The 26,980-nt window shown below is 45.7% G+C and overlaps 1 protein-coding gene and 1 long non-coding RNA gene across 12 annotated transcripts in view; one reads left to right on the top strand and one right to left on the bottom strand.

The window, feature by feature from the left end:
• Positions 1-26,980, bottom strand: part of LOC138758638 (3',5'-cyclic-AMP phosphodiesterase 4C-like) — a 230,259-nt gene that overhangs the window by 90,081 nt on the left and 113,198 nt on the right. For 2 of the 11 annotated variants that reach the window (XM_069927888.1, XM_069927889.1), the window contains exon 2: positions 23,984-24,103. The exons of 8 other annotated variants lie outside the window; for them this stretch is intronic. In XM_069927888.1, the coding sequence (XP_069783989.1) occupies positions 23,984-24,103 (120 nt within the window). Of the gene's footprint in view, positions 1-680; positions 845-23,983; positions 24,104-26,980 lie in introns of those variants that run through there. One more of the 11 variants, XM_069927898.1, reaches the window with a different exon arrangement.
• Positions 392-23,682, top strand: LOC138758640 (uncharacterized). Its single transcript, XR_011354370.1, has 2 exons — positions 392-541; positions 23,097-23,682. It is a non-coding gene; the product is annotated as an uncharacterized lncRNA (long non-coding RNA).

Genomic DNA, 26,980 nt, shown 5'->3' with positions numbered 1-26,980 from the left:
CAACCAGTGAACTTGGAAGAAGGAGAAGTGAGATTGAACTGTGAACCAAAGAACTTTTCTTAAATTTGCACATACTTTACATACACATGTGCTTAGAATTAGAAGGGGGTTAGTTCAGTTAAAGTGTGATTGTTTTCATGTTTAAAGATCATTAAAAACAACTTTTGTTTAAGTCACCTGGTGAATATTTATTGCTGCTGGGTTTTGGGGTCCTTTGGGCTAGTCACACTCATTTATTAAGAAACGCATTAAATCATTTACCTAGTTAAACAAAGGTGCTTGTATTCAGATAAAGATCCTCCAATATTACATTTGCATAATGTTTCCCTATCCCGACTCTGGATAGAGATCCATATCAATGCACATGCTCTTGCCCGTTTGGAAAGCCTGCTGATCATGAGGGCTCCCAGTTCTTTCTCTGCCACGAGTCGCACGTTATGCTCCAGCCCGACTCTTCCCCCATCGCCCACACAGTTTCTTTCGCTTCCCCGGCTGGAGCCTTGTTTGCAGATTGGGGCTCACCTGAAAACGGAGCTGAAAGGTACGAGTCTGCTTTTCCCGGCACGGTCTGCTGAGAGAGGCAGTGTTGCCCCTCTCGTCCCGCCGCTGGGATCCGCGGTCCTGCCCCGCTCAAGTCTCCGGAGTGAGCATCAAAGTCCGTCCTTCCCTCGGTTACTCACCAGATCCACGAGTGTCTGCGGCTGGGGAAGTGGCTGAATGGTGTGGACCGCGGGGGCTCGGTGCTCCGCCCAGCCGCCATCTGCCCCCGAAGTCTCGCCGGGACGGCGGCTGGCTGCTCTCCCCGAAAGGCAGCGCTAGGCGGAGGGCGGCATGTCGGCGGGTACCCGGCCGGCGGAGAGATGGGGAGCGCAGGTGCCGTCCGTCCCGCCGGCAGCCCCGACTTGTCCCCGGGCTCGGCCGCTCCAAACCGCCGGGCGCTCGATAGCCGGGTCCCACGCTCGGCTCCCTCAGCCACCCCGGCAAGTTCTTTAACCCAGCCCGGGGCGGCAGTCGTGGTTCCCGGGCCGATTTCCGGATAAGAGGAACAGGTCGTGTTCCCCCAACGATCTGCTCCTCTCACTGAGTGGAAACCGCTGCCAGTCTCCGCCCAGCCTCTCACCTGCTCCCTGCCGACCTTCTCCACTCCCCCCCCCCCCCCCCACCTTACTGCCTAAAAAAAATGCCCAAATCTCTCCCCATTGCGTCAAAGTAGGAGAAGGAAACGAAAAGTTTATAAAAATCTGTGAGAGATCTGAAATGAGGACAGAAAATGCCAAGGATTCCAAGCCAACATCTTGCCTAACCTCTCACATCTCCCCCCTTCCACTCAAATACAGGGCTCTCTCTCCAGAGAGTCCTCCATCTCCCATTCTATCACTCTCATCCTTATCTCCTAGGCAGAGGGTGTCATCTTCTAATCACACTCACCATTTGAAACATCTGGATGCCATTTTACATCAGCAGATGTCTCCCTCTTTCCCTTCGCAACTCCTTCCTCACAGCACTTGCCCATGCAATCATGGGACCTTTCTACCTCTTCTCTTCTCCCGAACATGGGACCCATGCCCTCCTTTTCAGGTGAGGCAGCAATTTTGTTGCATGTATTGCATTCGAAATAGCAATGAGCAAACCAAAGGCCCTCTGGAAGAGCAGGTCCATTCAGTGCACAAGGTGGCCCTAGTTCATCTCACTCCCACTCTGCATTTGATAATCTACACTGTCCCTCACTGAAGCTTAATCTAATTTGACACACTGGTGTATGAAATTGTTCAGTTCAACAATCTCAGGAAAAAAAATGGGGTGCTGCTCCTTGACATTATAGTCTGTTCAAATGAAGCCTAATGCAAGATGTCATTTAAGCTTCATTGGATTGGAAGAGAATAGGATGTCATATCAAGGGACAGCTGGGGAAGGCCACTGGAGAACTAATTTGCAGTTACATCTGGCATTTTTTCCTGAGATTTTTGAACTGAACAGCTTCATATAACCAGTGTGCCAAAATCAGCTAGCTCCAGAGGTGAAGCTCCAGGCAGCTCATGGAGGCAGCTCATGGGGGCAGCTCATGGGGGCAGCTCATGGGAGCAGCTCCAGGCGCCAGCTCATGGGGGCAGCTCCAGGCGCCAGCTCATGGGGGCAGCTCCAGGCGCCAGCTCATGGGGGCAGCTCCAGGCGCCAGCTCATGGGGGCAGCTCCAGGCGCCAGCTCATGGGGGCAGCTCCAGGCGCCAGCTCATGGGGGCAGCTCCAGGCGCCAGCTCATGGGGGCAGCTCCAGGCGCCAGCTCATGGGGGCAGCTCCAGGCGCCAGCTCATGGGGGCAGCTCCAGGCGCCAGCTCATGGGGGCAGCTCCAGGCGCCAGCTCATGGGGGCAGCTCCAGGCGCCAGCTCATGGGGGCAGCTCCAGGCGCCAGCTCATGGGGGCAGCTCCAGGCGCCAGCTCATGGGGGCAGCTCCAGGCGCCAGCTCATGGGGGCAGCTCCAGGCGCCAGCTCATGGGGGCAGCTCCAGGCGCCAGCTCATGGGGGCAGCTCCAGGCGCCAGCTCATGGGGGCAGCTCCAGGCGCCAGCTCATGGGGGCAGCTCCAGGCGCCAGCTCATGGGGGCAGCTCCAGGCGCCAGCTCATGGGGGCAGCTCCAGGCGCCAGCTCATGGGGGCAGCTCCAGGCGCCAGCTCATGGGGGCAGCTCCAGGCGCCAGCTCATGGGGGCAGCTCCAGGCGCCAGCTCATGGGGGCAGCTCCAGGCGCCAGCTCATGGGGGCAGCTCCAGGCGCCAGCTCATGGGGGCAGCTCCAGGCGCCAGCTCATGGGGGCAGCTCCAGGCGCCAGCTCATGGGGGCAGCTCCAGGCGCCAGCTCATGGGGGCAGCTCCAGGCGCCAGCTCATGGGGGCAGCTCCAGGCGCCAGCTCATGGGGGCAGCTCCAGGCGCCAGCTCATGGGGGCAGCTCCAGGCGCCAGCTCATGGGGGCAGCTCCAGGCGCCAGCTCATGGGGGCAGCTCCAGGCGCCAGCTCATGGGGGCAGCTCCAGGCGCCAGCTCATGGGGGCAGCTCCAGGCGCCAGCTCATGGGGGCAGCTCCAGGCGCCAGCTCATGGGGGCAGCTCCAGGCGCCAGCTCATGGGGGCAGCTCCAGGCGCCAGCTCATGGGGGCAGCTCCAGGCGCCAGCTCATGGGGGCAGCTCCAGGCGCCAGCTCATGGGGGCAGCTCCAGGCGCCAGCTCATGGGGGCAGCTCCAGGCGCCAGCTCATGGGGGCAGCTCCAGGCGCCTCAGGGGGCAGCTCCAGGCGCCTCAGGGGGCAGCTCCAGGCGCCTCAGGGGGCAGCTCCAGGCGCCAGCTCATGGGGGAAGCTCCAGGCGCCTCAGGGGGCAGCTCCAGGTGCCTCAGGGGGTAGCTCCAGCACCTCTTTGTCACCATTTCTGCTGAGCTATGGCACCTAAAAAATTAGCCCTGCACCCCTGGCCTGTTCTGGTGAAAGATCATGTGCCCAGATCTTCCTGATCTGCTGATTATTTATCTTTACATCGGATATCTGGCAACCAATGAGTTCTGTTTCTCATCGCTCTGGCACAGTTTTGTTTTCTCTCTGCTGCTCTTATTCATACCACTCTAGGCAGATCAGCTAACTTAGACAGCACCAAAACCAATTGTATCATTTGGATAACCTTAACCTCCTCCCTATATCCCTTTGTTCTTTCCACTACTCCTCCCATTTGCAACTTAAAATGCATTTATTTTCTCACTTTTCCAGTTCTGATGAAGATCACTGACGTGAAATGTTACCTTTGTTTCTGTCTCCATGTCTGCCTGATGGCACCTCATGCTTACTTCATCATTCTAAGATGATCATAACACTCGCATCCACTCTACCTTCTTGCCAATCCTCATGAGTCCCAAAAAGGGAAAGGAGAATCGAACAGGATAGCGAACAAAGAAATATAAAGATTGAATTGAAAAGCTGCTGTAAGTATGCAAAACTCAAAAGATTGGTGAGACATATATAGGTTCTTTCCAGAGAGGGATGGAAGAATTTTCAAGGGGAATAAAGAAATGCCAGAGAAATTTAAACTGTAGTGACTATCTTCATGGAAGAAAATAAAAATAATTCTCCAAGAAAATCTGGTAAATCAAAACAAGGCCAGTGAATGAAGAAGGTGATGAACCTGATATTCCATCAACTTGATGATCTGCATCCCAGAGATAGTGGACACTCGTTCTCATTTTCTTAAATTCAATAGATTCTGGAATAGTCCCTGCAGATTTGAGGGTAGCAAATTTAACCCCCACTATTTAAAGAAAAGAGAGTAAACTACATCTGTAGTTGTAAAATGCTGGAATCTATAAGGAATGTGACATCAATCACCTGAAAGGAATTTGATTGTGTTTTTTTTAAACCTAATCCTTTATTGTCATATGTCTGAGTTACAGTGAAAATATTTGTTTTGTGTGCTCTCCAGCAGCTCAGCCTATACTAGTTCTACTGGTGGTGCACAAAGGAAAACAGGTAGAGGGGATGATGTTTAAAAAAAATAAAAGTGTAACGGTTCACTATTGTCACGTAATACTACATTTAGAATGTAACATACATGAAATTCTTTAACTTTTGTCTACCGTAAGGCAGACAGAGAGTCAACACTTTATCAGCCCCCCTCACAGAAACCTACAGCACCTAAGCGGTCTCCCCTCCAAGTACTGACCAGGCCTGCGCCTGCTTAGCTTCTGAGATCAGGCTATTCGGTGCTGTGTTTTTTGTTGAATATTTTATTTTAATTTTTCCAAGACTCACATAGAACATTATTCTTATCTTTGGCTTGGCTTCGCGGACGAAGATTTATGGAGGGGTATGTCCACGTCTGCTGCAGGCTCGTTGGTGATTGACAAGTCCGATGCGGGACAGGCAGGCACGGTTGCAGCGGTTGCAAGAGAAAATTGGTTGATTGGGGTTGGGTGTTGGGTTTTTCCTCCTTTGTCTTTTGTCAGTGAGGTGGGTTCTGCAGTCTTCTTCAAGGAGGTTGCTGCCCTCCGAACTGTGAGGCGCCAAGATGCACGGTTGGAGGCGATATCAGCCCACTGGCGGTGGTCAATGTGGCAGGTACCAAGAGATTTCTTTAAGCAGTCCTTGTACCTCTTCTTTGGTGCACCTCTGTCTCGGTGGCCAGTGGAGAGCTCACCATAGAACACGATCTTGGGAAGGCGATGGTCCTCCATTCTGGAGACGTGACCCACCCAGCGCAATTGGGTCTTCAGCAGCATGGATTCGATGCTTGTGGACTCTGCCAGCTCGAGTACTTCAATGTTGGTGATGAAGTCATTCCAATGAATGTTGAGGATGGAGCGGAGACAGCGCTGATGGAAGCATTCTAGGAGCCGTAGGTGATGCCGGTAGAGGACCCATGATTCAGAGCCGAACAGGAGCGTGGGTATGACAACAGCTCTGTACACGATGATCTTTGTGTGTTTCTTCAGGTGGTTGTTTTTCCAGACTCTTTTGTGTAGTCTTCAAAAGGCGCTATTTGCTTTGGCGAGTCTGTTGTCTATCTCTTTGTTGATCCTTGTATCAGATGAAATGGTGTAGCCGAGGTAGGTAAACTGGTTGACCGTTTTGAGTTCTGTGTGCCCGATGGAGATGTGGGGGGGCTGGTGGTCATGGTGGGGAGCTGGCTGATGGAGGACCTCAATTTTCTTCAGGCTGACTTCCAGGCCAAACATTTTGGCAATTTCTGCATTATTACATATATCATATAAAATAATATTTTAAAATTACAGAGTCTCATCCGATTGCCAAAATCTCACCCCTCCCCTCCCACCTGCTACCATAAAAAGAAGGGCATAGTTTTAAAGAGAAAAGTACAGTTAAACAGAACAAAGCTTCATCTTTAGAAAGTAATAATATGCTTAAACTACATGGATTTATGGAAGGGAATTCTTGTTTGACAAATGCATTGCCATGTGAAGTAGATGAGGGGAAAGTACTAAATGTGGTTGGTTTGGATTTTCAGATGGCTTTCAATAAAGTCTGGTGCAGTAGATTAGTGAACATGATTAGAGCAAAAGGAACTGACAGGTAATATACTTGGATTAAGAGTTGGTTAACAGATCGAAAATGAAGAAAGAAGTAAGTAAACCGCCACCTCAGGCTTCGACGAGTGAAGGATCACTGCATGGATCCCAACCGATGTTCCATCTGATTTTTCGTCGTCAGTGTGAACAAAAATCTTATGTCAAACTATTTTTATTCCCTGTGACATAAGTATGTGTGCATTGAATGCTTGTACAAATGTAAATTTGAAATTGTTTCAAGATAATTTTGGCACAGCCTCTCATGGCTAATAAAACTGTATTGGCATGTTTTAATGTAATACAAGTATGATTAACTACTGGTTTAACCAACTAACTAGTTAACAGAAATAGTTAGTTAAGAGATTATTTTCATCAAGTATAATTATTAATGACTATTATTTTAGGTAACTAACCTTTTGTGCGCACATTAATTTCCTTTGTGTGCAGTGTAGAGGGAGTGAGCTCAACAATTCAAAATCAATATCAATTATTTGGCTGAGAACTAAATGTAACATTTATATGTCTGCTGATAACATAAAACTAAGTGGGAATATGAGCAGGGATGAGGATGTAAAGAGGCAACAAGGAGATATAGACGAGTAAGTGGGCCACAACATGGTAGAGTGCAACATAAAAACGCTTGAGGTTAATGCACTCCAAAATAAGAACCGAAATATTAACGTTTTAAATATAAATATTTGGGGAACAAGATGCCCAAATGGATCTGAGGATTCTTTTGAACATTGACAACTAATTTGCAGGTATATCTGGCATTTAGGAAGACAAAAGTTGAATTTTTATCAATGAGGACTTGAATATTATAGATGGCTTATCATAATTATACAAGGCCTTGTTGATACCACACCTGGAGTACTGTATATAATTTGGTCTCCTTAACCAAAATACATTGTACTTCCATTCAAGGGAGCATAGCAAAGATTCACCAAAGTGTCTGTTGAAATGTAGAATCTGGTAATATGAGGAGAAATTGAGCAGAAAGACTTCAATGAAACATTCAAAGCCTGGGAGGATGTTTTTTTCTGGTTAATGTCTGGAATGAAGGACATTTAGTACTGAATTTCTCTTGCTGGATGTTTGTAGATACTCTGTTCCTGATTGCATTCAAAACAGAGATCAATGGACTTTTCCACATCAGAGGAATGAAGTGATATCAGGAAAATTGATGTTGGTATAGAAGATCAGTTGCGATCTTGTTGAACAGATACCAAGAGGCTGATTATACTAATCCTGATCTTCTTTCTCATGTTGTCCTTTATTCTGAAAATCTATCAGTCCCATGAATAGATTCCAAAGATTCCCAACCCTGAGAGAAGAAATTCCTCAATCTTAAAATGGTACCCCCCTCCCCTCCCGACACTAAATTAAAAGGTTGCATTATTGTCACATTTTAGAATGTAACATAAATGAAATTCTTTAACTTTTGTCTACTGTAAGGCAGACAGAGAGTTGCCACTTTGTCCAGTGCCCCTCATGGAAACCTACAGCACTAGGTATTCCTAAGCAGCCTCCCCTCCAAGTACTGACCAGTCTTGTGCTGGCTTAGCTGCCAAGATCAGATATATTCAGGCTATTACGTATGACCCTTAGTTCTAGTTCCTGGCATAAAAGAAAACATCCTTTCAGCATCCACTCTGTCAACACCTTTCAGAATTGTCTACGTCCTTGTACGGACACTTCTGATTATTCCAAACTCCAAGTAGTATTGGTCCAAGCTACTCAACTCTTTCTTAGAAAACAATCACTGAAACCAACCAGTGGCTTTGCCATTGACGAGATGTTTTCAGAAAGGATGGAAAAGATCCCATGGAACAATGAAAGAGTGAAGATTTCTTCCTGGTGTAGTCAAGATTTTTCTCTTAACAAGTATGTAAATTAGATGACTATGCATGACACCTTGCTGTGTACATTGCTGTGTACATTGCTGTGTACATTGCTGTGTACATTGCTGTGTACATTGCTGTGTACATTGCTGTGTACATTGCTGTGTACATTGCTGTGTACATTGCTGTGTACATTGTGATTCTTGCAATTCCTTGCATAAACAACTTCAAAAGTCCTCCATTGGTGTGTAATGATTTAGTACACCCTGAAGTTGTGAAAGGCATTATAGGAACACATTTTGTTTAACTTGTCCAACTCCCTTTGAAAAATGTTGATGGGGATCTGTTTGTTCCTCTACTGTGTTTTAGATTGCAACCACTCCTTTCAAAAACATTTCCTTCAGTTTCCATTTTGTTCTTTTGCCACAGATTTTGAATCTATGGCCTCTAGTTTTAGTCCGTCTTAATCTCCTGAATTCCAAGGGAGACAGTCCAAACATTTTCAATCACTTTGCACCTGTCAATTCCTGGTACCTTCCTACCATTTTGAAAGCTTCTGAAAGTTTCCTTGTGGAATGTCCAAATGTGTCCCCAACCAACCAGGTGAAGTAAAGATTCCTGACCTGGGGCAGAGAGAGTGGCCCTTCAGCTGCAGAGTCTTCTATTAGATACTGTTTTTTTTTCCTGGGCACCACACATGGGCAGGATATAATGGCCCAGAGTGGATGGAGCAAAGATTGACGAAAAAGATTAATTACAAGTTGTAGGTTTTGTGGTGCACTGAGGTAGCAGCAAACAAACACAAAACTCAAAAGATCGTACAACAGGCTTTATTCAGATAAAAGTCTGAACACCGGTTCATGCTTCGGTGGCTCCCGTGTGAATGGCTCAGGAGAGGCCGGCTCAGGTCTATGTTCGGGTCAGCTGATTGACAGCCAGCCAAGTGGAGTCAGCCCTTAGGTGGTCTTCCTGCAGGTACAGAGATCGCCCCCTGCAGTCAGCTGGTGGTCGTATCACCATAGGTTTGGATTTATTTTAGAATGATGGGCAGTCTTATTATGAAACATAGTTAAAAGATGATAATTTTGCGGACCTTTTGGATGAGTGATTCAGAAACATGAGTTGAAAAGCTAACACACCAGTGGAACAGTTTAATTTCGATTAATTAAATAATGTGGAACAAAGCCGAAGATTGGTAACAAAAACCACAAATCACTAAAAAAAAGTTAAATTTTCAGAAGTACTCAGGGCTTCAGCTAAGTAACCGAGGAGAAATTCTGTACAGTGTCAGGGAGGCAGGTGACCAGAGAACATAGACTGATTGGCAATAGAACCAAAGAGGAGAGGAGAAAGGCATTGTGATCTGGAACGCACTGCCTGAAAGAATGGAGGAAACAGCTGCAGTAGGGAGCAGACCTATAGACACTGCGGCCTGCGAATTTCTGCTGCAGAGTTGAGCGGGGTCTGGTTTCTGTGTTCCCACTTTGGATTAGGCCGAGAGTCCTGTGGCTGTAAAGAACAACAAGTAGTTCTGCTCTGGCACAGTGGAGGGTGAATTGTGCTCAGCTGAGAAGACTGCCACTGGTGGCCCAACCCCATTTTGGTTCCACCATTTCTGAGCTGAGGAATGCTGGTAAACAAAACTGGCTTTTGTTGCACCAATTTAAGGGTCATAAAATGGGTCATAAAATAGATACAACCAGATCCAAAGTTCAGCCCACACAAACTTGAAGGAGGATGACCTCCAAAGGTGGAGATAGAGCATTGGGTTGGCAACTGAGAACTTTGAGTCCACTCATCAGGAGCATGCAGTGTAAACAGGAGTGCACCATTTCCCAAACTATCCATCTGTCCATCCCATCAAGCATCTCTTGTCTCATCTGTAACAGAGTCTTCAGTTCCCGCAATGGCCTTATTAACCACCTTAGATCCCAGGGAGCTGCAGTGGAAGCAAGACATCCTCAAATAGGGCCGGGGGCGGGGTCAACTATCTAAGAAGGAGAATCATCTCAGTAAGAATTTCGCCCCTTTAGTTAATTCTGACATTCAGTCAGATCTGGGTCTTATTAACTCCATCTGCCCACTCTTGGTTCCGTAGCACTTCGAACCTTTGGCATACAGTTTTACAATTTCTAATCAACCTCTCACCTCGATAAAGCAACAAGTGGAAAATAGGACAAACAATGCAATTTGATTATCTGAGCACATCTTAAAATGCTGACAAATTTGATGGAGAAATACTATCGTAATATTTAAAGAACAGTCTGCATTTATGTAATATACTTTACAAAGTACAGTAAGAACCCTGGTATTCAAGCAACGGGCAGCCTCAAGCAGCAAGCAAAAAAAACTGAATAAAAAAAAATAACAATACAATAATAGTTTAAAATTGTAGAGGTAAATTTTCTCCAAAGTAACACATAAACCTTTGGTGAAGTTGGGAGCAAATATTCAGCCAGTGGAATATCTTGGTCGGGCTTTGCTCGTCGCAGCTGTTTGAATAAAGTTGTGATTGAATAAAATGGCGTCACTCCTCATTGGGGAGACTCTCTTAAAGTGTCTCCTTATCACTGTTTAGTAAGAGTCACCCCAGTCAGAGCCTTTATCTGTAAACTTGGGGGATTGGTGGGGGGGGGGGGGTTTGATTCTCTATAATTTTATTGTTCATCTTTCAGTCGAATCAGTGGAGGGAGAGGGTGCTGCAGATACAGCGACGGTTAAATATTTTCAAAGAATGTGACCGAAAATAAAGTAAAATGTTTTAAGGCTTATATATTCATGAAAGTGAATTTGTTCAGGTAAGTACAGAGTAGTATTTTTGTCTTTTAAACTATTTATTCTTAATGGAGGTATATTAGTTAGACATTGTAAGAGTAAGTCTCAACCACCCGGAAAATACACTTATCCAGCAACTACCAATCACCATAGGTGATGGATCCCGGGGTTTTTTACTGTAAAATAATCCACATTATTTCACAGAATATTATGACAGGAAATATGACACTGACCCACTTAAGGCAATATTAGAGCAGACAATTAAACGCTCGGCCAAAGGGCTAGATTTCCTGGTCCCTTTAACATGGGAGCAACTGGTAAAGGAAAGGAACTTTGAGAGAGAATTCCAAGCTCAATGGCCAAGTAGCTAAAGGAAGAGGCAGCCATAATGCATTGATGGATATCAGGAATATATAAGAGGTTAGATCCAGAGAAGCAAGAGATCTCAGAGGGAAGTAGGGGCATACTTTACAGTGAAGTTAAAATCTCTTTCTCTCCTCCAATACTGAACTTAAAAATGCAGGCAAACAGGAACAAAACTGGAGATGTCAATGGTGTTAGCATGAGGATCAGAATGACGTTACAGGGCTTGTAAATACACGTTGCTAAACAAGTAGTTACCACAGGCAAAGAGCAGACAAGAGATTGTATGAGATGATGTGGCTTCTGTGAAAGGGAGTGCCATAACTCAAGATAGCAAAGTGGATTGGTTAGTAACCTGAGAGCAGGGAAGTGCAAATAATCTCCCACCTAATCAGCAAGATTTAATTTCTGTAAATAATGGGCTTGAGTTAAGATTTGGATTTCCTTGTCAGCATGTCACGTAGAAAGCAACCAAATGCTGGTGGCTGGATAAAATAACACAAATAATGCAAGGCTAGATGTGATCAGGGAGGCCACGCCAAGTTGAACATGTAACCTGACCTGCACGGTCAACCAATATTCAGGAGGCTGTGTGCTTCTCCACGCACAATTCAGTGGGGTGCTCTCTCCAAGCTCCTTTTAATACTGCCACGCTCCCTGTCAGAATGTTACTATTCTCCCGCTACACTTCCCTCTTAAAGCTGTCACTCTCCCTGTTAATGAAGTATTTCATCGGAAACCCTGGCAAATTTCTACAGATGAGTAGAGGAAAGCATGCTGGCCAACTGTGCACAGCAAGCTCCCAAAAAAATAGCAAAGGAAATAATAACCAGACCACAATCAGTGAGCATCTCCTCCACAATCTCCATCAGTACAGGAGCACCACAGGGCTGTGTTATTAGCCCTGCTCGACTTGCTTTATGCCTATAACTCTGTGACTTGTTATAACAACAACATCTAGAAATTCGCAGATGATACCACGGTAGTGGGTTGTATAAAACTGGGGGGTGAGTCAGCATATTGAAAACTTGGCTGAAAGGTGCACCAACAACAGCCTTGCACTCAATGTCACCAAAACCAAGGAGCTGATTGTTGACTTCAGGAAGGGAACACCAAAGGTGTACGATCCAGTGATCATTGGGGATCAGAAGTGGAGAGAGTGGGAGTCACTATCTCGGAGGATCTTTCCTGGACCCAACACACCAATGACATCGTGAAGAAAGCACGTCAGCGTCTCTACTTCTTCAGGGGTTTACAGAGGTTTGGCAATGACATCAGAAACCCTGGCAAATATCTACAGATGTGTGGTGGAAAATGTGCAGACCACCTGCATCATGGTCTGGTATGGGGAGACCAATACCCCAAATCAATAAAACCATGTAAAAGATAGTGGACTCAGGCAAAACCCCTCCCCACCATTGAGAACATTTACAGGAAACACTGTCGTCAGAGAACCACCCAGCACACAATGCTGCCATTGGGAAAAAGGTAGAGGTGCCACAGGACTCACCACCAGGTTCAGGAAGAGCTGCTGCCCCCCCACCACCAGACTCCTCAACATCAAACCCAATCAGGGACTCATACTTTTTCACTTGATTGATTTTTTTTCCTCTCTCTTTATCGCACAGTTTACATTTCTTTGTTTGTTTACGTGTTAATTGTATTCAGTTTTTTTTTGCGCTACCAATAAGCAGTAATCCTGTCTAGCCTGCAGGAAAAGGGAACCTCAGGGTGATGTAATGTATGTACTCTGACAATAAATCTGAATAATCACTTATGCTATTTGTGTGACATTGAGTGGGGAATTAACACTGAATGGAAGACCAGAGACAACGTCCTATTCTCATGGAGTAAAATATGAAATTCTGCAGATGCTGTTATTGAAGTAAAAACACAATCCTGGAGGAATTCAGAAGGCCAAAAGCATTGCAAAGATAAAGATACTTAACCTACACCTGCAAAACCTTCTATCACCTACAACACGATCCCACCACCAGACACATCTTCTCCTCTTCGCCTTGTGTAGGGACTGCTCCCTCCGTGACTCCCTTATCCACTCATCCCCAAAAACTAATCACCTGCTTGGCACCTTCCCCATGACCTCAGGAAGTGCCACCACTTGTGCCCACCTGATCAGGTGTACCACCTGATTCAGAGCCGCAAACCATCCTACCGAGTGAAGCAGCACTTCACGTGACTCTGTGGGAATCATCTACTTCATTGTGGCCTTCTCTATGTCAAAGAGGTTGGACACAGACTAGGAGATCGCTTCACTGGGCACCTTTGCTCTGTTCGCATCAGAGACAGGGATCTCTCAGAGGCCAACTATTTCAGTTCTGTGGCCGACTCCCATGTCCATCCATGGCCTCATGTCTGCCAAACCAAGGCCACCCATAAATTGGAGGAGCAACACCTAATATTTTGACTGGGCTCTCTCTAACCAGATGACATTAACGTCGTCTTCTCTGATTTTTGCTAGACTACTCCCCGTTCTCCCTCTCTTCTCTATCCCTCTGCATCTTTTCCTCCAGCTCTCTATCCCCTTCCCTCTCCATTCACAGAGCCAGGTTTGCTGGTGTGCCCTCCCTCACTCATCCACCTATTACCTCTTGCCTGTTGGCCTGTGCTCCTCCCCCTGCCACTCTACCCCTGCCATTTTATTCAGACACCTGTCTACATTTTGCTCAAACCTTGATGAAGGGCTCAGTCCCAAAACATTGGTTATGTATCTTTATTTTTGCTATATAAATTACGCTGTTTGACCTGCTGAGTTTCTCCAGCATTGTGTTTTATCCCTATTCTCATGGCATCGCCAGCGAGCACAAAAGGGGATTGCTTCACTCCTAATCAACATCAGCTTATTAACCCTTTTACAGGAGTTTCGCCTACATTTTTATGACCTTGACTCTGGACAAAGAGAAGCAGAGATGAGCTATTAAGCAACTTGCGTCTGCCTCACCGCTCAACAAGATTGTGACTTATCTTTCACTGCTCTAACCCTCCATCCCATGATTTCTCTGAGCACTGAAAGTCGAGCATTCTCTTCCATGTGAAGACAATATGACTGTGCCTCCACATGTGTCTTGAGCCAAGAATCCCAAAGATTTTCTGCTCTCTGTCTGAAAGAGTTCCTCACACTTCTGACTCTTCATTGTCCACTGTGACTCTTGGTTCTTGACACTCAGGGAAGCACCAACGCCGTTAACCACTGGAAGAATTTGCGTTTTATTGCAACCACCTTCCATTCTCCCAGACAAGAAATACAAACCAGTCAGGTTCACCTCTTTCCATAATGTGGATGGATTTGTCTTCCATTCTCTCTATCCTTCTCTTAACAAGGAGACATAATATTTCAGGAACAGTCATGTCAGAGACTGTTATAATTAAGGTGAAATTCCTTTCATCCTGTCCTCCAATAAAGATTAACATACATTTGTCTTCTGGAGTGGGACTTCTCATCTGATTCAGGGCCATGAGCACTTTCAGCCAAGCCTAGGTCAGCACTTGCCTCATTGTACTCTACCCTATGACAAAGCTTTCACTGAGGGCATGATAGATAACTGGGTCATTTCTGATTATGGAAAGGAAAATAAAGGTGGAGACATCCGTATTGAACTGAAAGCTGGAGTCCAATCGGAAAGGATAAAAGACCAATCCGTGCAGTCCCTGCTCTAAGAACGTTTGATGGGGGAGTGAAGGGAGAGCTTTATTCTGCACTGTACTCGTCCTCAGGGTGTCAGATAAGATCTATTCTGTCTGAGTCCTCGGAGTGTTTGATAGGACAGTGTGGAGGGAGCTTTACTATATTCTGTCTATCCTTGCCTGGGAGTGGGCAATCCAGAGTGAGCTTTCTATCTAATCCCCTTTTTAATAGACCCTGAACCATAGCAGGAGATTCAGGGGAAGGGGGTCTGCCAGAAAGGAAGGTTTTATCTCCCATTTTTTGTATACAGGCCCTGATGACAATGTACTAAGATTGTTTGACAGAAAAGAGATTTACTGTGCATACCTTAGGGTTGCACTTTTCCAGTTGTTGTTTTGTTTCATAATATATTTATTAAATATAAACAAAACTTTAAATATTGTCCTTGTCCAAGATTCACTCTAGTCCCTGTGGCTTTCAGTGATCACAAAGGCTTCCAGTTAGCCTGCAGATACTCTCCAGTGGCACCCAGACACAAATGTAGTCAGCAGGATCGGACTCCCTGATAACCCTCTGTGAGGAAAGCAGCCCTTTCTGTAACAGGCAAGGAAGGCAGCAAGGATGGTGTAATACTAGTGGTGTCAGCTTCCAGGCCGTTGGTAAAGTGATCCTGTGGAATGGAAAGCTAATCTCACAGCCACCTCTTTCTCATCATTCCACCTCTATCTGTTCACGGGTTGCTGAGCAGCCAAAGCCAACACAGCTGAGGAATGCCAGGTGATAACTCGATTTAATTAGAATAGTTCTCTGAAAAAAAACACTCACGCTTCACTTCACCAAACTCACCTGCGTGAAACATTTAGGTGTGGGCCCTGTTCCATGTTCGCTGTATGGTTTTTTTTATGAATTGGTTCTCAAGTAATCTCAACAGCTTTCAAAGTAAGTCCTCTTCTTCTGCAGCCCAGTGACAATTGTAATGGAAGATACTGATACCCAGTGTGCACAAGATCTCACCAACGTGAAGATGGTGCAAGACAAGTAGCAGGAGGTACTTGCATAGATTATTTAAATGCCTCTTAGGTACAGAAAATAATTACAAAGGCAATTGCAATGCTAGGCTTTTTATCCAGAAGGCTGGAGTACAAGGGATACATCCCATGCAGCAACAATACTGGAGAGCCATGCTTAGAACACTGAACACAGCCCAGGGTCTATTAGCCTTCAAAAAGATGCATTGTAGATTAGCAGATGATGTCTGGTCTCCAAGAGTTTCAATGACAAGATTATACAAACTAGGGAGGTACTTAGAAGTTAATGAGTGACTTCATTTTTAAAAAATTAAATTTAGACATACAACACGGTAACAGACCCTTTTGGCCCACAAGTCCCTGCCGCCCAATTACACCCAATTGACCCACAACTCTGCCATGGTTTGAATGGTGGGAGGAAACCAGCACCGGCATGGGGAGAACATACAAACTTCTTACAGAGAGGGCAGGATTCGAACCCCAGCCGCTAGCGCTGTAAGAGTCGCTCAAAGGGTAGTTTGATAGGAACCACTCCGGCTTCACAGGGCATTAAGGGAAGAAGGGCCCCGTCTGACTATTTGAATCTCAATTTCAGATGTGAAATGCAGAAACACCTCTGCATGCAAAGTCTGATAGTTAGAACTCTCTTCCTCTAATGAGACCAATATATTTTGGTTAACAAAAGAAAGGAAAGGATATGGGATGCGGCTACAATCACTGAACTGCAGAAAAGGCTTTTGGTCTCAATGGCCTTCTGCTCCTACGTAGGGGCTATCTTCTTTATGTGACCGAGGCAAAGATTAAATTTTGGGCTTCTGGCCATTCCCAAGTGATGTAAGTGGCAAGTAGATGCTGAAAAATGTTCAGGTTCTTGCTCTGGTTGATAGTACAGAACTTTGGGCTTGCCTCAGCATTACCACCTCACCTCAAGGCCAGCAGCACATAACCCAGCTGCCTTGTGCCAGGTCACACCTTAACATTTGACCCCTCGGATGAGGCCAGAGGAGCTCAGGGCACAATTTTGAAGGGGGGTAGGTTAGTTCTCCCTCTGTCCTTGGCCAGTGGGTATACATAAAACTCAAGGATTAAAATTGAGGATCTGCTTGTGAACACAAAATTGCTTCATCTCACTTTGGACTCCCATAATGTGAACTCCTTAACCTGCGGGTGGATAATGTCAGCTGTCACATACTTTCGATAAATTAATTTTTCCACGTATCCTTCCTGTACAAAGTGCTGGCCTGATATTAGGAAGATATGGAGTTCTGGATTTTGCCGAGGCCTTTGAAGCCATGCCAGCTCCATGATTTCAATTGGAATGCATGGCATCCTTCAGGAGCTGTCGGACTAAATAAGGAATGGTGCTGGCTGGCTCAGCCATCTCCTGTTATTTTTAACATGTGTTTCCAATTGACTGCATTCCAGTACATTCAAGATCAATGCTAAATGGTTTTCCAACAAAAACCTCTCTAACGAGATACGAGCTGGCCAATAAAAACCCTCACATCCTAGTAATTCTGAGAGTGGGAACAACAGTGCATTCCGTTGGTCTCTCTCAATTCAAAAATTCTGGATTATTGAAAACATCTTCTCTCTATTGATTGTTTTCAGAGCAGCTGTGCTCCTGTACTCTGCTATCACATTTCTAAGTGGAAATAATCCCAGCTTCTCTACCCAAGTTTATTTATCATCCGATGGTACCTGTGCAACTCGACAAAACAGTCCATAGTGCAAAGCAGTCAAACACACATACAAACAAGTACAGTACATACTCTATACCCATATTTTTAAAATAAATGTTATTAATAAATAATGGAGACTCGGTGAGTTGTCTCACTGCCCGAGGGAAGAAGCTGTTCCTCAGCCTGGTGGTCCTGGCTCTATTACATCTGTATCCCTTTCAAGATGCGAGTAGCTGGAAGGTGCAGTGCGGGGTGGTAAAGGTTCTCACTAATTTTATGAGCCGCCTTTAAACAATAATCCCTGTAGGTCACATCCATGATGGAGGGAGGGAGACCCCAGTGATCCTCTCTGATGCTCTCATGGTCCTGTCTCCGATCCAATGTCCTACAGCAACTATACCACTCTGTGATGCAGCCGGCCAGGACGCTCGCGAAAGCTGAGATCCCTCATTGCTGGAACCATTCAAATAAATCCATTCAGCTCCTCTCTCTTAGACATTTACATCCTTGTTTTGTAGCAAAGGTGGACACAATACTTCAGTTGTGGGACAATAGTGTTTTGTCCAGGAGAAATTGAACCACCCTGCTTTTGTATTAAATCTGTTTCCTTGTGAATACCAGGATCTCCTATCGCTTACCAACCACCCTCACATTCAGGTTTATGCAGATGTACACTCAGTGTTCCCCTGATTCCTGTAGAACTGTGGCCTCTCCTTTTACCTTCTATGAAGGAGAAATTGTATTGTTGCTGGCCAGATGACTTTCTTTCTCAACATCCAGGTTGATAAACATGATGAAATGTGGTGATCCAAACAGTGATTTTGAAGATATTCAATTGTCAATTTGAGTATTTTCATCCCATCCCTACCTCTCGTCTCCTGGCTCTCTGTCCTCCTGCCTGCAGTCTTACAGTCATTTGCCTCTTGTGGACCAATGCCACCCGATCCTCACCGCTTGTGTGTGGTTCAGCAGGCAGGCTCTAAAGGCCTGGAATGGGTTGGGAATTTTACACAGAAAGAGGGTTTTACCTTTATTCTATTAGAATGGGAGTGAAATTCTCAATTTATTGAGATGTGTGATTTCCAACGGTCTACAATAGACTTGAAAAGCACTTTCTGTGTTGTAAGAATTCTACGACTGGTTGCAAGAATTTGTGTAAAAGATATTTTTGTGAATTCCCAGGAAATAATTATTCGTGACAAATATCAATTGATTTGAATTGAGTTGCCTGAAATTATTGCACCCCCCCACCCCCACCTTGTCCCATACAGACATGACCTTGAACTTCTCCAGGTTATGGAGAAATCTTGAATTATTTTTTAGTGTGCTGAGCACAGAGCAGGAAGAGTTGAGCACACACACAGGGTGATCATCAGTTGCACTACTGGAATCTAATTATAATCTTGAAGGTGTTAATAAGGTAGAGCAGCATTCAAAGGAAAGGTGGCTTGTCCTTGGGAATGGATGAGGTGCTACAGGGGCTCGCAGCAGGTCATTCATCCAGCTCACTAAGTCTCAATGTCAAGGCTGTCACTCCAGAGCATGTCTCACGTCTGCCTGACTCGTTGGGGACCTTACTCAATCTAATGTGGTGGACTGCGATGACCAATCAGGCTACCCAGTTCAGGGGCATTCGGTATAGGCCAGGGGTGGCCAAACCAGGTCTCACGAGCCACACGCGGCTCCTTGACGCATAATGTGCGGCTCGCAAAGCTCCCGACATCTCGCTTAGACCACTGCCTCCTGCCCATCCGACCTGACGCCCCAGCCGCAGACTCTCACCCAGGCCCCTACCACCCACCCAACCAAGCTCCCTATGCCCCGGCTGCCCTCCCATCCGAGCTCCCAATGCCCCGAAAGTCGCAGGTACTTACTGCAGTCAAAAGTAGTATGCATGCTATAGTTGACCCCCTAAATTTTAGCCTAAAAGTTGGTCCACAAAATTCTATGATTTCATGCATATATTAAGGTATGTGTACTTTTGATTATTGAAGCTAATAAAAAATTAGCAGTTTAAAAACTACACACACGTATAAATATTATGTACATATATTTGTTAATATTTAGATAAAATGTTTATAACAAAATGTGCAGGTAAGGTTAAAAACCTGATGTAATATTTTATCATGTCTTGCAGCTCTCAAACTTCATTGGCTCTTACATTAAGCAAGTTCACCACCCCTGGTATTGGCAATAAATGCTGGCCTTGGTAATGATGCCAGATCCTGAAAATAGGTGAAATATTTCAGGGTAACATGAGGAGGAACTTCTTCACTCAGGGGTGGTGCTTGGAGGAGGTGAATTCGATTTCAGCATTTAGGAAGAAGATTGGATAGGTACATGGATGGGAGGGATATGAAGGGCTATGGTCGGGATGCAGGTCGAAGGGACGAGGCAGAGTAAAGAGTTAGGCACAGACTAGATGGGCTGAAGAGCCTGTTTCTGTGCTGCAGCATTCAATGGTTCTATGAATATATTATACATTAATGATGAAACTTGTTATTCTTCCGGTATTGCACTTGCCTCGGGCTGATCCTGGATACAAGCAGGCAACCAGAAGCTCACACGTCTCCACATTATCTAATCATCAGTCAGCTCAATGAACACAGAGAGCAGCTCATCCCATCCACAGGACACGGCAGGCCTGCACTGTCACTTTGAATCTCAGGGTGCTATCCATTGAAATTGTAAACACTGGGAATGAACAGTGAGGGCAATGAGTGCACTGCAAACTTACAAAAAAGGAGCAACGGGTAGTAGTGCATGGAAAAGAAAATGTGTCTGTTCAGGTTGCACATACCAAGTAAGTCATACGTGAAAGGATCTGTGCAAACCATATTTTGACTAGGTATGCTCTATGTATTCCAGTCAAATAACTATCTCCAATGAACAAAACCATTGTTTTGTAATGCATTCCCTACAATTAATCCAACCTCCTACTGCCAGGAATGTAAACATCTCTCATACAATGCAAAATGACCAAATTTCGGAAGAATATCCTTGAGGTGCATTGAACTCATTGCAGTGCGGTGGATTCACGAAGGGAGCAGTGACGATTGGTAGGGAGGGATCCCTTGCCTGCTCCTCCCTCCCTGCCAATTGCCTCACTCTCCTTGTTACTTACTCCTGTGACCACTGAAGACATCCCACTTGCACCTACACGTCCTCTCTCACCACCATTTGGAGCCCCAAGTGGAAGCAACACTTCACTTGTGAATCTGCAGGGGTCTTCTATTGCATCCCATGCTCCCATTATGGTCTCCTCTACATCGGAGAGACTGGGTGCAGACTGGGAGATCACTTTGTTGAGCACCTCAGCTTATCTACTGCAATAGCGTGGATCTCCCAGTGGCCACCCATTTCAATTCCCCATCCCATTCCCTTGCCCACATATCTGTCCATGGTTTCATGCACTGCCAGACTGAGACCACCCATAAATTGGAGGAATAACACCTCATCTTCTGACTGGGCACCCTCCAATTGGATGGCATTAACATCAACCTCTCTGGCTTTCATTAAACCACTCCTCCCCCCTCCTCACTTCTTCCCACCATCGCTGGTCCCCCAACTCTGTCTCTCTCCCTTTTCCCTGTCTCCTTTCTCACAGACAATCAATTCTTACCTCTTCCCTTATCATATCCCATTAACACCTTTTGTTGGACTGGACTCCTCATCCAGACAGCATTGTCTTTTCTGAGATTTTTGCTGATGACACCACAGTTGTTGGCAAAATCACAGACAGTATGAAGTGTTGTACAGGAGGGAAATAGATCAACTCGTTGAATGGTGCAATAATAATAACCTTGCACTCGATGTTAGCAAAACCAAGGAGATGATTATGGACCAGGAGGAAGTCAGGGGAACATGACCCAGTCCTCATTAAGGGCTCAGTAGTTGAGAGGGTCAAGAGCTTCAAATTTCTGGGGATCAACATCTCCAAGGATTTGCCCTGGAGCCATCACGTTGATGTAATCACAAAGAAGGCTCGCCAGCAGATAATACTTTGTTAGGAGATTCAGTAGGTCGTCAGAGACTCTGTAAACTTCTACATGTGTACCGTGGAAAGCATTCTGGCTGGCTGCATCACTGCCTGATATGGAGGCACCAGCACTCAAGACAAGAATAAACTGCAGAGGGTTGTTAACTTGACCCGCAACATCACAGGCACCAGACTTCAATCCATCGAGGACATCTACATGAGGAGGTGTCTTAAGAAAGCATCGTCTCTCCTCAAAGGCACCCACCCCCCAGGCCATGCCCTCTTCACTCTACAGATACAAGAACCTAAGGATGAGCACTCAACGGCACAAGGACAGCTTCTTCCTCATTGCCATCAGATTCCTGAATAATCAATAATTTTATGAACTAGAGACGCTGTCTTACTTCTCATGCACTATTAGGTATTATTCTTTTTTCTTACAGTGATGTAGTAAGATGGTATAAAATGAACAAGTATGATACACTAAATTTCATGACTTGTTCATGACCATAAACTCTGATTCTGCTTATTCCTTGAAGAAGGGCTCAGGCCTGAAACATTGGCAATATATCTTTGCTTTTTATGGATGCTGAAAAGACCAGCTGAGTTCCTCCAGCATTTTGGTGTGTTTCTACTACCATCACAGTGTGTGCAGACTTACGTGTTTTACTCACGCCATAGAGAGTTCTCAATATCAAATATTCAACTTCAGTACAAAGCTGCTCCTACATTTCACTGGCTACACTCTCTGACCATCCCCAAACTCTTCACAACACTTCCTAAGGAGGAGGGCACGACAACTGGCCCCAATCTTGACAGCAGCTGACAGGACCTCGATCGTCATGTCCAGTTGCAATATTGTGAGGTGTGGCAGCTGCAAAGCGTCATCAAAATCAATGCAAAGGATCATTAAAAAGGCCGAGAAGATCACTGGGGTCTCCCTTCCAATTACTGACAACATTCACCAGGAGCATTGCTGAAATATTGAGGATCCCCCTACTGCCCATCACAGTATCTTCGACATACTACAATATTGCAACCAGACAGATATCAGGAAGGAGGCACAGGAGCATCAAAATCAGGCTGGAAGATTGCTTCTTCCTGCAGGCTACGAGATTGATAAATTATATTCCATAACCCTAGGACTCTTATAAATGAAATGGAGTAAATTATTCAGAATATTTAATCATAGTTGTTTTATATGTGTGTATTACATGCTCTGTGAGAAATGTATTATGTATGTATCTCTGTGCATCCTGGTCTGGAGAAAAACTGTTTTTTTCTGGTTGTTTCTGTACAGTCAGATGATAACGAACTTGAAACAAAGTGAAATACTTTCTAAAGCATTCTCAGCAGGGTCCATATGCCACCCCCCCCCTTAAATGAGCTCATTTAAGTGGGGGGGGGGGGCAGGGACCATGGACTGAAATCATTTTTTTTTAGAAATACAGAAGAAACCAACTAAACTTGACTGCTTCACGGGGAAGTGGTGGGGGGGGGGGGGGGGGGGTGGTGCGTAAACCTGGAACAGATTCCTAAGGGGGCCACAGCCAAGGCTGCTCTAAAGGATCATCCCATTGGACAGTGTAATGCGAGGAATTTTAGCACTAATTCACACAACAAGACCCTGCGTAGTCTCAATAACCAGATAACCTGTTGGTTTTTAGGTGTGAAGGTGGGAATTTTCAGAGCAGTCATTAACCCAGCTGTATCTCCCCCTCTTCAAAGGTTTTCCCATGCCGTAGTTTTGAAGAAGTGGAAAGTGGATCAGCACAGAGAGTTGAAAAGAACAGAAGTGGATGACATGGGGAGCTGGAGACGTGTGATGGTGAAGCAGGAGCGGTATCACTGTCTCCCAGTGCATCATGCTCCGAGGACCAGCATTTTACCAACAGTGGAATCTCCTGCCACCTAGTGGTACAGCGGAAAAGTCTTTATCCTGAGAGCTCATCGGCAGAGTTGGCGATGGCACCACTCGAACCCAGACCAAGTCACATGCAGCGACGGAAAAGGGTCATTTGGCCTTCTCGATCACATATTTCCAACTCTTGCCTCAGCCACAAAGCTGGGAAGGAAGGTGATCTGTGAGAGGCTCCAGTGCAATTTAGAACTGGAGAGCATAGAAAGGGACACTTCAACCCATTACATTAAGTTTATTGTCATCTGATTGTACAAGTACAACCTGACGAAACACCGTTCTCCGGTCCTCAGTGCAAAACATGCAGACACACAACCAGAAATAACACACATACAAATAATACGTATGTAGGACAAGTATTTCATTAATATAAATAAATAAATATTGTTTCATAAATATGAGAGTCTTGGAGGGTGAGTGTGAGCAATTCCTTTGATTGTTCAGCGTTCTCACTGCCCGTGGGAAGAAGCTGTTCCTCAGCCTGGTGGTACAGGCTCTGTTACTCCTGTATCTCTTCCCCGATGGGAGCAGCTGAAAGATGCTGTGTGTGGGGTGGAAGGGGTCCTCAATGATTTTGTCCACCCTCTTCAGACAATGATCACTGTGATGGGGGGGGGGGGGTGGAGGAGTGATCCTTTCTCCCACTCTTATGGTCCTGTGAATTGACCTCCGATCCATTTCTCTGTAGCAACCGTACCTCACTGTGATGCAGATGGCCAGGATGCTCTCGATAGAGCTCCTATAGAAGGTTGACATGATGGTGGCTGGTAGCCTTGCCTGCTTCAGTCTTCTCAGGAAGTGCAGTCGCTGTTGAACCCTAACAAGTGAGGAGAGTCCATGATAGGTCATTTGTTAAGTGAACTCTAAGGAACTTGGTTTTCTCCACAGTCTACTACAGAGTTGTTGAGGTTTAGTGGAGGGTGGTCATTCTAGTCCTCCTGAAGTCCATGATAATTTCTTTCATCTTGTCCACATTGAGACTCAGGTTGTTACTCTTGCACCATTTCACGAGATACTCCACCTATTCTTTGTAGTGGGACTTATCCCTACTGAGTTGGGCATCCTGGCTAAGGAGGGGGCTAGGTCAGGCGCACTCACCTGATACCAGTGCTGCCTGAGTACTGCCTGAGCCTAGAGAAATTTAGTGTAAATATCATCAATATGCCCACAACTGCTGGACCAGTGGGATGGATAGAAAGAACCCTATATCACAAAACCAGGCTCCAGGTGAATTTCACTTCTGGGAACATGGTTAGACATTGGGACAGGGTTAGCCTTAGGCAGACCTGCTCCCATGTTGCCAGTAAGAGCAGGAGGTCAGGAAGGATTCCTCTGCTATCAATCTGGGGGTTTGATCATAATAGTGGGGGGACCAATTGGCACAACCAAAGCTCTTGCTTGCCCTGTGAATGGGAGTGTCAGCCTCTAGTAGCAATTGCCTAGAAGAAGGTAGGGACTCAGAGTGGAGACTAGGTAGGATTTAGAATCTATCTGGAGACACCTTCATATGTCCCCCCGACTGAGTCTCTAATCAACATCACTGGGGATCTTCTGAATTTGCAGGGGAAGAAATTAGGGGTTGTTAAGGGGCTGGTGGCCAAAGGCTGTGGCATCTGTCCAAACTGTCCTCAAAAACTTTGAGAAGGACAAGGGCATGATTTCAATTGATTAGTGCTGATTTGGACTTTCCTCGCTGGGCTAATGAGGGAGTGGACATCAATGAACATCCTTGCTTTCTCTTCAGTTCAGGGCATTGGTCATTGGATTGAAAACACTCTTGAGATGGGATTACCACTGCCAGCCCCAGCATCAGAGAGTTGCTCAGCAAATTTACCAACCTTTCGGTTCTCAGGGAAGAGAACCTGACTTGTAGATCGGCAAGGTTTACATGAATTGCCTCAGATCTTTTTCCAGTGAAGTGGCTAACTTTTTAGTCCCCATTTTTCACCCAGAGATTTGATTGGTTCAGAAGCAGGTATCATTTGCTTGAGCGATGTGCTGTTATATTTTGTGATTTTTTAAAAATTAGGCATACAGCACAGTAACAAGCCCTTCCAGCCCACAAGCCTGTGCTCCCCAAATACCCCAATTAACGTACAACTCCGGTACATTTTGAAAGGTGGGAGAAAACCACAGCGCTCTTTACGAAACCCACACAGACATGGAAAAAATGTACAAATTCCTTACAGACAGCGCCGGGTTCGAACCCGTGTCACTGGTGCTGGAACAGCGTTATGCTAACCACCAGCCTAACCTTGCTGCCCTAACATGTATTTGCCCCAGGTCCAGCATAATACAAGCACTCTTCTCTCGAGGATTGGCATAATAAACTGAACCCTTCAGGTAGGACAAACGCTAATGGAGAAGTCAAGGGAAATGGTTATTTGGTGAATATCTCCATCCTGACTCCAGCAATGTTCAGTGGTCTGGCTTACGTCTTCTATGTCTCAGTGTCTTCCATGTTGCTGGAACTGATCAGACCACCACCAAACATCACGAGAGTTCTACTGGCCCTTTGACAACCAGAGGAAGGACAAGTAATTCCAGAAATCACAAGAATTTAAGAAATAGGAGCAGGGGAAGGCCATTTGGGACCGTCAAGCCTGCTCCGCTATTCATTGAGATCATAACTGATCTCCACCTACCTGCCTTTCTCCTGTATCCCTTAATTCTCCTACTATGTAAAAATCGATCCAACCTTGTCTGAAATATATTTACTGAGGTATTGAGATTCATTCTCGTTCTGGGCCAAATGAGGAAGGAAGCAGTTTTTCTTCCCTTTCTTGAGATTATGGTAGAATGTGGAAATAGGTCACATGTAGTTTTTTTTCCGCAGGCAGTAGATGAAAAGGTCAATTAAGAGATGGTGGTCGAGACTAAGCATCTCCGCTAATTAATGGCATCTCCGCCAATCCAGCACATCCACCGCACTAGTGTGACAATATATTCTGCAGTGTGAGAGAGCAGTTTGGGCTGAACTAGGCCAGTCTTGTTTGGCACCGTTTGTCTACTTGAAAAACTTGCTTCGGGATTATATCTGATAATACGATCTGCTGTAATTTATATTTACATTTTCCATTCTGATCTGAAAATATCTCTATCAGCTGCAGATATTCTGTCAAAACTCGCTAGTGAATCACCACAGTATGATCTCCTCACCTCATACAATGACAGGATTGCAGGAGGGAACTTGAATGAGAGGAATTGATGCTTGAACTGACTCAAAGCTTATATGGAAAATGGGCAGGTGGCAGATTCAATGTCACATGGGGTAAGGGCATGCGTGGGCCATGCACCCCCAAAATGAGCTATTGTGCCCCCCCCCACCCCACACCCACAGCACTAGCGCCACTAGGAGGTTGCGGACCAAACCGGGTGATGGCACCAGAGGGGGTATTGCCCAAATAAATCACCTTGTTTCGTCTCCAAGCGTTACAAGCATGTGGGCTTGTCTGAAACACCAGAGGGAGGGGGAAGTGTGGCAGCGCGGTGGACGGAGGAGTTCTGAGGCAGGAATGGCACGTGTCCCACCACTGAGTGAGTACTTGAATTGCAGTTTTTGCCCCCCACTCCCAATTACGTCTCTTCTGACGCCGACTCTGAGAGGTGGGATTGAGGCTCATTAGATTCATGATATCAGAATAAACTCAAGGAACATTTTCCTAGGGATGTATTCAGAATGTAGATGCCTATA

The sequence above is a fragment of the Narcine bancroftii genome, chromosome 3 (assembly GCF_036971445.1).
Source record: "Narcine bancroftii isolate sNarBan1 chromosome 3, sNarBan1.hap1, whole genome shotgun sequence".
Classification (NCBI taxonomy): Eukaryota; Metazoa; Chordata; class Chondrichthyes; order Torpediniformes; family Narcinidae; genus Narcine; species Narcine bancroftii.
Note: the sequence above shows the minus strand (reverse complement) of the source record. Positions and strands in the feature narration are given on the sequence as shown.